At 38.9% G+C, this 16,100-nt stretch overlaps 1 protein-coding gene across 1 annotated transcript in view; it reads left to right on the top strand.

The window, feature by feature from the left end:
- Positions 1-8,245, top strand: part of MAPK8 (mitogen-activated protein kinase 8) — a 45,776-nt gene extending 37,531 nt beyond the window's left edge. Inside the window, exon 11 of the mRNA XM_028511245.2 lies at positions 3,835-8,245. Within this exon, the coding sequence (XP_028367046.1) occupies positions 3,835-3,980 (146 nt within the window). The 3' untranslated portion in view covers positions 3,981-8,245. The remainder of the gene's footprint in view (positions 1-3,834) is intronic.
- The last annotated feature ends 7,855 nt before the right edge of the window (positions 8,246-16,100 follow it).

Genomic DNA, 16,100 nt, shown 5'->3' with positions numbered 1-16,100 from the left:
TGGCACATCCTAAGTATTGAATGTTTGAGTAAACTTAATCTCATGAGATAGGGGAATTGTATTTGTTTTTAATTTATAAGTGAAAAATTTGGATTCTAGACAGCACTTGACTGTGGTAACAAGAAAAGTCAATGGAAAAGACAGGACTTCAGGCTTTTGGATGTCATAGCTTACAGAGAAGAATGTTAGTGAAGCTGTTACAAAAATATTCTGTTTTCGGATCTATACAAAGATAGAAGGAACAGTCTTTGATGTCAAAATATCAGATAATCACAATACCATTTCTACTTGATTTTTTTAAATGAAACGTTATTAAATTAGGGGATTTGGATTTAAAAATAGAGGCATAGAAAACAATATATATGGGGAATATTTGAATACTCTTCACTCACAGCAGACATATCCAATAATGTCATATGGATTGAACTTTCTAAAAAGTACAGTATCTTCATTGCACTCTCAGCAGGGAACCTAATGGACCTTTCTTGGGTTATTGCATTTCTGTTTTTCTTCTCTCCTATCAAGCCCTGAAGTACTCAGTCTGCTTTCTTTTTTCTCATTGCACCTCTAATCGTCTGTTCTGTCTCCTGTGGTTCCCATTCCTTTTTGTCTCCCAGTCCCCTCCCCAGCATCCTAAAGATTTACCTATCCTACTTTTCTGGCTATTTCCTTGTTGCATTTGAAGACAAGCTCTTGGAGGGCCTTTCATATTTAAGCTTTTATTACTCGTCATTAGACAGAATGAAGGGATAATTTCAAAAACCAAGATTCTGGGTTTTGGAACAGTGATTTTCAAACTGCTTAGTTTTTAGCATTGTTGGGTGCCTGAAACTCACCCCTAGAAATTTTCATATTGCTTATTTTGTAAACCATTGCTTTTATTCCATAAATGTGTTCTTAGGAACTTTTGTATCACTTGCATTACTTAACATACTGAAATTTGGAAGGACCCTTATTTAGTGATCATGAAGTTTGTAAGTTCTACCTAGTATATGAATCACCTTTTCTAACACATTCCCAATCCCCCATCATTTCCTCCCCCATCCTGACATTGAGAAGATTTATCTATAAGTTAAGTACAGGTATACCTCAGAGATATTGCTGGTTTGGTTCCAGACCACTGTAACAAAGAGAGCATCATAATAAAGCAAGTTGTAATTGTTTTGCTAGTTGAGGGTCTTGACTTGAGATTGTTTTTTAAAAAATGTGTCAAGGGGGTGGGTGGAAACAAGGGAGGGAGGTGGGTTTGGATGGAGGGGGTGGAGAAAATGTAGACAACTATAACTGAACAACAATAAAATAATTTAAAAAAATTTTTTTTAGATGAGATCTGTCCAAGATGGAGGCGTAGGTAGAAACCATTCGCTTCCTCGCACAACTGAAAGGAAGATGACAACCAATCTAAAATCAATAAACAACCAGAAGTGCCAGAAAATCAAACTGCATGAAACTCCAACAACCAAGGAATTAAAGAAATAGTTTACCAGACCCAGCAAGGGGGAGATAAGGGAGATGGGCAGCCAGGCAGACAGACAGAACCCATGGCAAGGTGGTGGACTGCGCAGGTGGGGCTGACTGAAAGGGAAGCTAAGACTCAGGGCTGATTGTGGACTATAGCAGGGGTTGCCATGGAGGAAGAAACTCCCAGTTTGACACAAAAGTTCATTGGAAAGTGGGGCTAGAGCTGAACATGTGAGCTGCATTGTTCCCTCTCTGACCCTTCACCCACAGACAGCGCCACAATGCAGCAAAGAGGGTGGCCCTGTCCTGGTGAATACCTAAGGCCCCACCCTTTACAATTTAACAGGTGCACCGAGACAAGGAAATATGGCCCAAATGAAAGAACAGAGCAAAACTCAAGAAAGAGAGCTAAGTGGTGGGGAGATAGCCGACGTATCTGATGGAGAGTTCAAAACCCTGGTAATCAAAATGCTCACAGAACTGATTGAGCTTGATCATAAAATGAAAGAACAAATGAAGGATACCCAAAGTGAAATAAAGCAAAATATTCAGGGAACCACCAGTGACAGGAAAGAACCCAGGACTCAAATCAATGATTTGGAACAAAAGGAAGAAATAAACATCCAACCAGAACAGAATGAAGAAACAAGAGTTTAAAAAAAATGAGGAGCAGCTTACGGACCTCTGGACAACTTGAAACATTCCAACATCTGAATCATAGGTGTGCTGGAAGGAGAAGAGGAAGAGCAAGAAATTGAAAACCTATTTGAAAAAAAATAATGAAGGAGAACTTCCCTAATCTGACAAAGGAAATAGAATTCCAGGAAAACCAAGAAGCTCAGAGAGTCCCAAAGAAGCTGGATGCATACACCAAGACACATCATGATTACATTACCCAAGATTAAAGATAAAGAGAGAATCTTAAAAGCAAGAGGAAAGGAGTTACCTACAAAGGAGTTCCTATCAGACTGGCAACTGATTTCTCTAAAGAGACCTTGCAGGCAAGAAGGGGCTGGAAAGAAGTATTCCAAGTCATGAAAGGCAAGGACCTCCATCCAAGATTACTCTCTCCAGCAAAGCTATCATTTAGAATGGAAGGGCAGATAAAGTGCTTCCCAGATAAGGTCAAGTTAAAGGAGTTCATCATCAAGTCCTTATTATATGAAATATTAAAGTATTTACCTAAGAAATTGAAGAAGATCAGAAACTATGAGCAGTAAAATGACAAACGCACAACTATCAACAACTGAACCGAAAAAAAAAAATTAAGCAAACAACTAGAACAGGAACAGATTCAGACATGGACATCACATGGAGGGTTTTCAGTGGGGAGGGGAAGGGGAGGAATATGAGGGGAAAGGTACATGGAATAAGAAGCATAATTGGCAGGCATAATATAGACGGGAAAAAGTTAAGAATGGTATAGGAAACAGAATTCAAAGAACTTACATGTAAAACTTATGGACATGAACTGGGTAGGGAGGATGCTGGAGGGTTGGGGTGTGCAGGGCAGAAAAGAGATATAGGGGAGGAAATTGGAAAAACTATAATAGCATAATCAATAAAGTATACTAAAAAAAATGCAATGCCCATGAAGCACAATTAAGTGACATGCAATAAAAGGAGACATGCCTTTACTACTTTTTTTTTTTTAATTCAAGAAATTCTTATTAGGCTATGTTTTTGGTAAAGGAAACAGTCTTCTCCAACTTTAGCTGTTTAATAAATCTGTATTTTCATTTATCAAGTATTTATTAAAATGGAAATTATATGAGCAGAGTTTACCTAAGTAGGGCGCTTGATTGACTGAGGCAAGTCATGTAACCTATGTAAATTGGAGCAGTTGAACTAAATACCCTTTCCGCAGAAATGATTTCTGTCTTTGTCCTGGCTTTTGCTTTAAACCAAGGTATACCGGAAGTATTGCTTGGACTTTCACAGTGAGAATATCATAAATCACTTTTTATTAGGGTAGGAGATTTTTCCTGTTTGAATCATATATAGCTTTAAGATCCTCTTTCCAACAAAATAAAACACATAGTTTTGTGTGTATTGTCAGTATTATTCACACACAGCCTGTAGCCCATTTCTAAATGTGGCTTGTACTTCATGATTCTTGTCTGGAACTGAAAAACAAATCTGTGGAAAGGATAGGACTCTAGGTTTCTAGACATTTTTCAGAGTTCTTTCCTCATAAATTGCAATGAAAACACTTTGTAAACAAGTGTTGAATATCACTTGTGATTATTTTTAGTGAGCCTTTTAAAGCCAAGAGAAAAGTTACTGACCACTGGAGGTAGCCAGTACAGTAGAAGTAGCTGGGTCTGCAACTCTGTCTGCAACTGATTTGCTGTTTTGTTTCTCATAGCACAGGTGCAGCAGTGATCAATGGCTCTCAGCATCCATCGTCATCGTCATCTGTCAATGATGTGTCTTCGATGTCAACAGATCCAACTTTGGCCTCAGATACAGACAGCAGTCTAGAAGCCTCAGCGGGACCTCTGGGCTGCTGTAGATGACTACTCGGGCCTTGGGGGGGTGGGGGTAGGAGGTATGGGGAGTCGTTTAGTCATTGATAGAACTACTTTGAAAACTAAGTAAGTCAGTGGTCTTATTTTGAGTGATTTTTTCAAAAATGTAGAACTCATTTTGTAGTAGTTTATTTTTTTAATTTCAAGTGATGTAATTTAAAACTTGTGTTTTAAAACAGCAACAAAACGTATTTTTGCTGTAATTAACTATAATGTAAACCTAATTTTATCATGGTTTAAAATCTTTGCATATTTGCTTTATCTTATGCTGCTGGTTTTTTTACTGAATTTGTAAGATTTTGTTTATCAAAGCAACTATTATGTGGTGACTTGGCTATATCATGAATTATTTAAGATTTTTATAGTTTTTTTAATTTGAAATTATTTCAGATGTTTTGTTCATGATGCTGTCCTTCAGGGTTATGTGCTTATCAATGAAATAATCACAGAAGAGTGAGAGGGAATAACCTGTAGCCACTTATATTCAGGAATAACTACTGTAAATGATGAACATGTTTTTTAAAAAAGAACCTCCAGATTTGCTACTTGTCAAACCTAATTTAGTTGCAACAGTTGGCGTACAGTCTTACAAGAATTTTGGAAAAAGCCCCATAATCTAAATAACAGAATAACTCAGAGTATGTCTTTAAAGATGCTGAGCATCTACCACCACCTTTCTATTGCCCCAGCCACACCTAACAAATGTGAAGGGAAAAGAAGATGGTGTTTTCTGCAAATCTGTGGCATACTCAAAGCTTATGATCACATAAAGTCAACAGGATACTTCATGAATAATACATCTCAATGGAAATAAAAAGATGGTTCATTTCTACTTGCTATGAGCCTGTTTTTGTACACACTGAGTGAATCTACTCAGGCTGTAGATCCCAGTGATGATTTGGTCTTTCTCTTTCCTGCAGCCTCAGGCCCTTGGACCTTTCTGGTTTCCTATGATTGTCAGTCAGTTGGCCACCAGTTTTGGTGTTTCTGGCCATTTGATTCTACCTGTAGCATAATCATGTTTTTACAAGCTGTTGGGAGGTTCCAAAGTCTACTTAGATATTTGTAGGTAATGTATCAAATGAGCAATATACCATTCATCAGAAAATAGTAGCACACAGCCATATATAAGGTATCATTTTCCAAGGACTGTTTCTTCACACTGAGCAGAGCAGGCATAAATGGTGATTATTTAGTCTTAAGTCATTTTTTTAGTATCTGGTTTTCAGTAAAACACACACTGTGGGTGTTGAGTAGTATAAGAACGGTGCTGCTCCTGACGAGTGGATGTTAACTGTTTACATTTTATATCTGCAGAATTATTTCTACGTAACTGAATTTTTCTTAAGTAAAATGTCATTGAAGTCTCATCTCTGAAATTCATTGTCTATAATCCCCCAGGCACCTTTTGTTACATTTGGAACAAGAGAGACTACATGTCATGAACTGGGAAATGCATACTTAAATCAGTGACTAGGTTCTAGGCAGAAAGCTCATTGGAATTAAAGGCTAACAAGAGCAAGAACTGCTGTGGCTCAGCATGTGGCATCTGTAAGTTTGCTTGGCATGTTATTTGGTATTTAGTGCAAAATTCCTTTTGAGTAAAGTATTTTAGATTGTTAATGTGCAATATTTAGGATTAAATACATTAGCCTTTTTATATGCTTTAAAATAGCAAGTTTGTTTTTGGTGGTTTAAAAGTCATGATTTCCTGTCTCAAAGTTGCCAACTCAATCCTTTTTCTATTCATACAACATGGTGTATTAATTTCATTAAGCAAATTAGAGTTTTGAGACTGTAACATCATGATTTGTAGAAACAAGATTGGATTTACTAAGGAATCTGAGCATAAGTGTGTTAGTAGTTTATGTTAGTTTTACAGTTAATTAGCTCTGTTTTCTAGGATAGATCATTTCACTGTTGCACTTTAATAACTGACATGCTTTCAGAAGCTTCCCATACTTTATGTTTGATTGCTAGTAAGCCATCTCTGTAGATACAGATTTTGGTTAAGCAAGGAAAACCAAGTGTTCTTACTGTATCATTTGTTGTAAATGCCAGCTACCACTTGCCAACCAGCATGTTTCAGTTGATTCAAAGAAAGTGAACTCTTATTAGTTAATGTAGATAAAAAATACTTAAATTCTGTCCTGAAAGCAAAGTCTGTTAAATGTTGTGTGCCCTAGGTTTAACATGCAATATCTAAATACAACTATTCCTCTTAAATTTGTTAAGCTAAATATATACATGTTTATTTTGGAAACTTTTTGAACCTTTAAAAACATTTGTGTTTTAAGAGAAATTACAAATAAGATTTCTATCATGCAGTACTTAATGTAAAACCACCTTTCTTATAAACTTTGATTTTCAACTTTATACACTTAATATACCCATCGTCTTACCGTCAGAAAATTATTTTGACCAAGGTCTATTACTCAACTTTATGGGTTAGAAGAGACACTAATTCTAATTCTTTCTACATACTTCTTCCTGGTTATTATTCTGTTACCCTCTAATGTATATTGACCAATTGTGAAATGATTGTGTTGTTGGGATTGCATCTCAGCTCTTTCATACCATTTGCTGAACAGTTCTCATTTTGTCACATATCCTCGGCTGCTGGTTCTTCCTGGTGTTTACCCTTGGTTGGTTAAGGCACAGTGAATTCACACAAGACTCCTAGAGAAATGCCAGCCTCTTATATGAAGCTGCCACACAAACCCTTTGACAATATAGAGAAGCTTGATTGTATGTAAAGCAGCAGACTTTTCCTCTAAGTCCTTGTTACTCTGTTCCATGCTAACTCTGCTGTGTTGTGAATAGACATTAATGTCTGATAGCAAAATCAGCTGCAGGCAAGTGAAGCTGTTCTGGGGTTACAAATAAGACTTGGTTTACACGATCAGCCAGTATGTGCTATGCATGTGAAGACTTAACTCCTCAATGTTGCCTAGGCACAAGCCTTGTACATTTTGAGGTAAAGCATAGTCTGTTTTCAAAAACACTGTTGTAGTTTGTCTGTGAGTGTTTGTTCATTAGTCACACATTAGCTGTAGAGTGACTGCATGAAGCCCCATGACCCCAGTAAACTTCTCTAACCGGTAGAAAAACCAAACACCACCATTCTGTCATTAGCAGCCATCTTAAATGTTGATTCTGTATCCTTTACATTTTAGTATAGATTGTGTTTCTACTGATCTCTCTTAGGTTTTTTTCTGAATCAGGGGAAACTTAATTATTCCTTAATAGCAAGAAAGATGAAGAGGTAAAGGGCATTGAAGCAGAAACATATAGTTTGGGGTATGATTAGAAAACGCATAAGGAAAACAAGTCCTAATTAATTTCAAACTAACTGCTCTTAGTTAAGTGCTCTTAAGGAGAGTCTAGTGAGAGTAACACTTCCTGGCCATTTCCGATTTAGGTTCTCTTCGTTACTGAAACTTTTAAGAAATATTACCTGTGGATTAGTTTTGCACAATGTTTTATTCTCACAGTAACTTACAAATTAAACTCGGCTTGTATTGAACTACCTCACACTAATTTTCTATGCTTTCCCAAGCTTTTGCCCTTGCTGTTAGATCTTTACTGAGTATGATTATAAATGTGTGTAAAATACTTTATAGCCAATGTTGACACAGTACCAGTAAGTATGTAAAATGCATACCTTGCATCAGTAAGAGAGACTAACGATAAAATCTTTCACTGTATATCTTGGCAAATTGTGTTAGATGTGTTTGTTGGACATTATTACTGTCTGTTTTGTAAGTAGAAACCTGCTCGTGATATCAGTCCATTCTTTACATTTTACAAAAGGAATAAATCTTAGTAAATTTTACGAAGAAATAAATTACTTTTGTAGGCCCGATATTTGGTATATTTTTGAGAAGCTCTTAATCTTTTAGCCGAATGATGAATTTAAATTGAACTAGCTGTCTACCTGGACTGTGACATCTATTTTCTCATTACAGTTTATCCTGTTCATCAGGTTTTAAAGCCTGAAAACTTAAGTATGATCATTGACATTTGCTTTCCTCCCTGTGTGATGCCATTCTTCATTCCTTTCCCATGTGTTCTGTTCCCTCTCCTCTCTAGTCAAAACAAAATGGGGCACTTTGTAGGGAATGCTGAGATAATTACTGTGGTTTTTAATCATTCATGCCCTAGTCATTAAACATGCACCACTGGAATGTAAACAATGTTATCTAGTATGTTCATTGGTTATAATATTTTAAATAAAAAAAGTGGTATGAAAACTATGAAATTGAGTGTTTTTATTGAAAAATCTGAATTTGTAGTAAAAAGTTTTTCAGGGCAATTTTAAGATATCCTGTGGCTTGCCTTGGGATAACGAGGATAGTACTAGGGCAAGTTTCTTAGATTTGGATTTTATAAGTTGCCTAATTTCTTGCCCTGATTTTCCAGTATATCTAGTCTTGCTTTTCTGTTGTTTCAAATCACTTTAGAAACTTTATCTTAAAAAGGGAATTTGCTTCAATGCCTCAACCTAGTCTTGGTAACCATATAAGAGAACAGCTATAGTGACCACTTGGCCAAAATAAGCATTTTAAAAGGATTCTTTCAAAACAACCCAGGAATTTCAGCTTTGAACACATTTCCAGCTTGTGTCAAGTGTACATTCTCAGCCTACATTGGGCAGGCTACTTAGCAGGGTCACTTGCTACATGTGACCAGCACCATATGTAGGCACTCCATCTTGCTCAACTCTTGCTTCAGATCACTTCCATGCCCTGCTGTTCCCACTCTGCCTGCCTTTGGACTTCTCTGTTCTCAGTGAAAGAAAGGACCTGACCACTGCTGCTGACCCAGTGCACCCTGCTGCATCGGAGTCATTGAGGGACCTTTCGTGAAAGATGGTGGCAAAAGTGGACACTAGAATGTTGGTTCATTTATTCTCCACCCAGTCATAACACCCTGGTGACACCAAGTGAAAGAATCATTTGTGTTCATAGAAGCATTATTTACAATAGCCAAATCTGGAAACAGCCCAAGTGCCCATCAGTAGATGAGTGGATAGAAAAGCTGTGGTACATTTACACAGTGGAGTACTATGCAGCCACAAAAATGAAGGAGATCTTGACCTTTTGTGACAGCATGGATGGAACTGGAGAGTATTGTGCTAAATGAAATAAGCCAATCAGAAAGACAAATACCATGTGATCTCACATGTGGAATCTAATGGACAAAATAAAATCAGGCATGGACACATGGAACTGACAGCTCTCAGAGAAGGCTGGGGGGACTGGATGAAAGAAGGTGAAGGGAGGCCCTGGCTGCTGTAGCTCAGTGGACTGAGTGTGGGCTGTGAACCAAAGGGTTGCCAGTTAGATTCCACTCAGGGCACATGCCTGGGTTGTGAGCCAGGTCCCCACTTGGGGCCATGTGAAAGGCAACCACACATTGATCTTTCTCCCCTTCCCTTTCTTCTTCCCTTCCTCTCTAAAAATAAATACATAAAATCTTTAAACATCTTTTAAAAAGGTGAAGGGATTAATCAAACAACATTTATGCTTAACCCATAGACACAGACAATAGTGTGGAGATGGCCTGAGGAAGGGGGTGCTGGGTGGAGGTAGGCAAGGGGAAAAAGTGGGAATAACTGTAAGAACATAAAATACAATAAAAAATAATTTATTCTTGTTAATCTAGTCATTGCATTTTAGTATTGTTCCTTGAAAGGTCTATTGACTATGTGAATGAAAATTAAATTTTACTTATTTGTACTTTAATTTTTTTTTAGCTTTTACAACTAATACACCAATATATTTTTGGACTTTATTTTAAATTTAAAAGATACTTCCAATATACTTTGTAAATGTTAGGCTTCTAACATTTCACTTAATTTTATCAGTTAATGTGTATATGTCCAAGCCCCAATGTTGTATGCTGGGAGTGAGAAATGAAGAACACTGAAAGAGTGTAGTTCACCTGATTGAAGTAAGTATGTAGAGGAGCAAGAACAATGTTGAAGGGACACAGACAGAAGGGGTGGTTAAAGGAAAGGAGGGATTTCCCTTTTTTTTTTTTTGAACCTTGGTATAAGGAAGGTTTGGAGAGGATGGGGTATTCCCAGGTTAAAGGATAGGCAAGGAATTTTATGAATAACAAATGAATTCAGCAAAGTAGCAGGATACACAAATAGAAATCAGTTGTATTTTTAAAAAATATTTTATTATGCTATTACATCTGTCCCATTACCCCCCTTCATCCCCCTCCACCCTGCACACCCTCCCCCACCTACATTCCCCCCCTTTAGTTCATGTCTATGTGTAATAAGTTCTTTAGCTCCTACATTTCCCATACGATTCTTGTCCTCCCTCTGTCTATTTTCTACCTACCATCTATGCTGGTTATTCTCCATACCTTTTACCCCTCTCTCCTCCTCCCACTCACCTGTTGCTAACCCTCCATGTGTTCTCCATTTCTGTGGTTTTGTTCCTGTTCTAGTTGTTTGCTTAGTTTGTTTTTGTTTTAGGTGTGGTTGTTAATAATTGTGAGTTTGCTGTCATTTTACTGTACATGTTTTTTATCTTTTTCTTAGATAAGTCCTTTTAACATTTCATAAAATAAGGGCTTGGTGATGATGAACTCCTTTAATTTGACCTTATCTGAGAGGCACTTTATCTGCCCTTCCATTCTAAATGAGAGCTTTTCTGGATAGAGCAATCTTGGATGTAGGTCCTTCCCTTTCATGACTTGGAATACTTCCTTTTAGCCCCTTCTTGCCTGCAAGGTCTCTTTTGAGAAATCAGCTGACAGGCTGATGGGAATTCCTTTATAGGTTACTGTCTCCTTATCTCTTGCTGCTTCTAGATTCTCGCCTTCATTTTTACCTTGGTTAATGTAATTATGATGTGCCTTGGTGTGTTCCTCCTTGGATCCAACTTCTTTGGGACTCTCTGAGCTTCCTGGACTTCCTGGAAGTCTATTTCCTTTACCAGATTGGGGAAGTTCTCCTTTATTATTTGTTCAAATATGTTTTCCACTTGTTGCTCTTCCTCTTCTCCTTCTGGTACCCATATAATTCGGATGTTGGAATGTTTAAAGATGTCCCGGAGGTTCCTGAGCCTCTCCTCATTTATTTTGAATTCTTATTTCTTCATTTTTTTCTGTGGGATTGTTTCTTTCTTCCTTCTGGTCCATTCCATTGATGTGAGACCCAGCTTTTTTTCCATCACTATTGATTCCCTGTGTATTTTCTTCATTTTATTTATTGTAGCCTTCATTTTTTCATCTAATTTGCAACCAAAATCAACCAGTTCTGTGAGCATCCTTATCACCACTATTTTGACCTGTACATCTGATAGGTTGACTATTCCTCCGTTGCTTACAAGGATGGGTTCTGGGGCTTTCATTTGTTCTTCTGTTTGAGCCACTTTTTTTTTTTTTTTTTGGTCTGGTCGTGCCTGTTACATATGAGGGGCGGAGCCTTAAGTCTTCAACATGGTGGGGGCAACCCAGTTGCTGGGTTGTGAGGCTGTATGTGGGGACGGGGTCCGAGAGGGGACAGTGGCGCTCACTCCACTCTCTGCCGATTTCAGTCCCTTCCACCGCTTCCCCCTAGCAAACTGGACCTTTCTGGTGCTAATTCCCATGTCGGTGCACCTGTGCACCCTGTGGTTCTTTCCAACAACCTCTCCTGTGAGGTTGGGGGTCTCTCCCTGTGCCTCAGCTCCCACAGGTGTTTTCAATCAGTGCCCCAAGGCTCTATTTCCCAGTGCTGGGATCCTGGGTTTTGCGCAGTGCCTGCTTCACAATCGCTGCCTTGCTGGGTCTGCCAGTTGCCAACCCTCAACCAGGGTTTGCCAGCCGCCACTGGCATACCCAGGGTCCACCTGCTGCAGTCTAACATGCCTGGTCCCAATGCCGTTTGTGCTGCTCGACCCCTCTCTGCCAGGCTTCCCAACTCCGCCCCTCCTACCGGTCTAGATGAATGTGTCTATTTTAACTCCTTGGTTGTCCAACTTTCATACAGTTCAGTTTTCTGTCAGTTCTGGTTATTCTGTCCATAAATTGTTGTCCCTATCTTGGTTGTTCGAGGAGGCATAGTGTGTCTGCCTATGCCTCCATCTTGGCCAGAAGTCCATTAATAAACTAACAGAGAAATTAAGAAAACAATCCCAGCCCTGGCTGATGTGGCTCAGTGGATTGAGCACCAGCCTGCAAATTGAAAGGTCACTGGTTCTATTCCCAGTCAGGGTTTATGCCTGGTGTTGCAGCCCAGGTCCCCAGTAGGGGGCAAGTGAAAGGCAAGCAGTAGATGTATCTGTCACACCACAATGTTTCTCTCTTTCCATCTCTTTCTCCCTCTTTCTCAAAATATATAGATAGATAGATAAAATCAAAAAGGAAAAAAGGAAACAGTCCCATTCACAGTTGCTCCAAAAAGAATAAAATACCTAGGAATAAATCTAACCAAGGATGCAAAAGACCTGTACTGGGAAAATTATAAGACACCAAAGAAAGAAATTGAAGAAGATAACAAATAAATGGAAGCACATACCATGTTCATGGATAAGAATGATTAACATCATTAAAATGTCCATACTACCTAACAAAATTCCTATCAAGATTCCAATGTCATATTTTACAGAACTAGAACAAATATTTCAAGAATGTGTATGGAACCATAGAAGCCCCACATCAGAACAGCAATTCTGAGAAAGAAGAACGTATTTGGAGGAATACATAGTATTCCACATACTATCAAACTATCCTATGTCATGGTAATCAAAACAGCTTGGTACTGGCATAAAAACAAACAGATCAATGAAACAGAATGGGGAGCCCAGAAATAAACCCACACCTTTATAATCAATTAATGTTCAGCAGAGGAAGCAAGTACATACAATGGACTAGACATAGTTCATTCAATAAATGGTGCTGATAAATTGAACAAATATGTGCAGAAAAATTAAACTAGACCATCTTCTTATACCACACCCAAGAATAAATTCAAAGTATATTAGCCCTGGCTGGCGTAGCTCAGTGGATTGAGTGCGGGCTGCAAACCAAAGCATTGTAGGTTCGATTCCCAGTCAGGGTACATGCCTGGGTTGCAGGCCACAGCCCCCAGCAACCACACATTGATATTTCTCTCTCTCTTTCTCCCTCCCTTCCTTCTCTAAAAATAAATAAAATCTTAAAAAATATATTTGTTAAAAAAAATTCCTATCTTAGTGAAGACATTAGAGGCAAATATATATTTTAAAAAAGTGTATTAGAGACTTAAATACTAGACCTGCAACCATAAAAATCCTAGAAGAAAACATAGGCAGTAAAATCTTGGGCATTGTTCATAGCAATATTTTATCTATTACCTCCCCAGGTGAGGGAAACAAAAAAAAATAAACTAGTGGGACTACATCAAACTAAAAAGTTATTGCACAGCAAAGGAAACCATTAACAAAATAAAAAGACAACCCACAGAATGGGAGAACATATTCGCCAATACATCTCATAAGGGGTTAATATCAAAAATTCATACAGAACTTAAAAATTAACTCCAAAAAATCCAATTAAAATGGCAAAGGACCTGAATAGACACTTCTCCAAAGAAGACATACAGATGGCCAACAGACACATGAAAAGATGCTCAGTGTCACCAGTCATCAGAGACATGCAAATTAAAACCACAATGAGGTATCACCTCATATGTTGGAAACCGCCCTGCCTTGTTTCAGAGACTGTAACCCCCCCATGGCTAAGGCTGAGTGAGAGACCCTAAGCCACTAAGGAGACAAAGCTTATCTCCCTAGCAGGAGCACCACCTCTGCTCACCTTACCTCACCCTGCCTGGCCCCCAGTGCTTTACCAGTTAGCCAACGATGGGTGAGATTCCTCAAGGGAGGGAGGAACTAAGACAGGCATGGTCATGAGGGGGCCCTCAGGGAAGGACTTGGGGGGCTATAGAAAAAAGGGGGTGATGGACCCTCACCCCTCGGCTTTGACACAGCCTGAGTCCTCATTCTGTCTGTAAGAGGTCTCCTAATCTCTTGGCTGCCTTACTTTCCTTGTTCAACCTAAGCCTGAAACAATGCTGGAGGTGAGTGCAGCCCTGTCCTGGAAAGGGTGGGTTCCCTAGGGTGATCAGCCCTAAGAAAGAATGCATAAAATCCTGTGAAACTTGCTTTGCTAATACTCTCAATTTAAATGATAAGGGTCAAGCCTGAAATGAGTTTGTTTCCCCAAAGTTGTATGGCCCTTTAGGTATCTGACCCTGACTCAAAATAAGCCCTCATAGTTCTTTGAATGTCATCTATTTGATTATTACTGCCTGACAATGCTTGATGAGCTTTGCATATACTCCCTGTATTCCTACACAAATTAGGCCAAAAAAAAGCTTGTCAAGGCAAGGGTCCGTGTGCTCTCCCCTTGAGAGAGTGGCCATGCTGTCCCTTTTCCTCCACAGGACTTGGTAGTTCATGTGAATTTGTCTTGCCTCAGCCACAATGCCGTGGAAACTGCATCACACCTGTCCGAATGGCTACCATCAATAAATTAACAGACAGCATGGCAAGGATGTGGAGAAAAGGGAACCACATACTGTTGGTGGGAATGTAGACTGGTGCAGCCACTGTGGAAAACAGTAGAGTTTCCTCAAAAAATTAAAAATGATACTCTCTTTTGACCCAGTGATTCCACTTCTGGCAGGGTATCCCAAGAATCCTGAAACACCAATTTGAAAGAATTTATGCACCCCATGTCCATTGCAGCGTTATTTATAATCACCAGGATATGAAAACAACCCAAGTGTCCATCAGATGAGCAGATAAAACAACTATGGGACTTTTACACAACAGAATACTACTCAGCCATAAAAAAAAGAAGAAAATTTTACCCTTTGGGACAGCATGGATGGACATGGAGAACATGCTAAGTGAAATAAGCCAATCAGAGAAAGAAAAATACCATATTATTTCACTTACATGTGAAATCTAATGAACAAACTGAACTAATAAACAAAATAGAGACAGACTGATAGATGGAGAGAAGGATGACAGCTACTGGAGGGGGGAAGGTTAGGGGATAGAGGGATTGAGCAAAAAGGAAAAATGACTCGTGGACATGGACAACAGTGTGGTCATTGCAAGGAAGTGGGGATTATAAGAGGGTTAAATGATAATAGAGAAAATAAAATTTAAAAAAAATTAAATGAATGGGCAAGGAGTGAGGAATGGCCTGGTATGAGCATGAGAATATGAAGAGAGAATAGAATGAGCAATAAGACTGAAATTTCAGGATCAGAATTGAAACATTTTGGAGGAAAAGTCTTCATTTTAAAGGCAGTAGGAACTTGCAGTTGTGAGAGAGAGGAGTAATATGACCACACTTTTGTTTTAGGAAGGTCACTGGCAGTGGAAGCTAGTTTCATTAGATTGGAGGTGTGGAAATTGGTGACTGGGAAGCCACAGAGACTCAGATGAGAGAATTGTGGTCCTTTTTGTGTAATGAGAATGGAAAAGAGGTTACTAGTGTTGGCATTACTAAGCAAAATCACCAAAACTAGCATTTGGGGCAGAGGGGAGGTTGTTTATTTAATTATTTATTTAGTTGCTATCCCATTTAATAAGCACTTCAGCTATTTGAGGGAAGGTTTCAAGTCCTTGTGATAGGGCTGCAGATGTGCAGGGAAAATACATCCAATGTACTTTCCAGCTGGTACACCCCAGTCTGGAGTCTATGACAACACATGTTGGGTATGTTTCAGACATGGGGAGAAAGTGAAAAGAAAGGAATAATTGCTCCCTAACCCAGCAGACTATTGTAGTCTCTTCCCTCATGAGGTCTGCCTCCTCTCCTGGTACAGCCCTTGTACCATTTCCCTTCTGTCATTTTGTGGACAGAGGAGAGAGACAAGGGGATTCCTGCTGGGTGTAATATGAGTACGACTTAGAACTACCTGGACAGGTGGGGGCATAGCTGGGATTGCTAAGGATTGAGTCAATGGTAAAGCAGTAGTAAAGTCTTTTTGAAACTTTAGCAGGAAATATAAAGGATCATGACAATATCTTGAGAAAAAAGAGGGAGAACTAAAAGCCTTGACAAGACAAGGTCCTGGAGAGGGTGGGATCTGCTGAATCCTGTGGG

Source organism: Phyllostomus discolor, chromosome 5, assembly GCF_004126475.2.
Source record: "Phyllostomus discolor isolate MPI-MPIP mPhyDis1 chromosome 5, mPhyDis1.pri.v3, whole genome shotgun sequence".
NCBI lineage: Eukaryota > Metazoa > Chordata > Mammalia > Chiroptera > Phyllostomidae > Phyllostomus > Phyllostomus discolor.
This window is presented reverse-complemented; position numbering and strand designations above follow the sequence as displayed.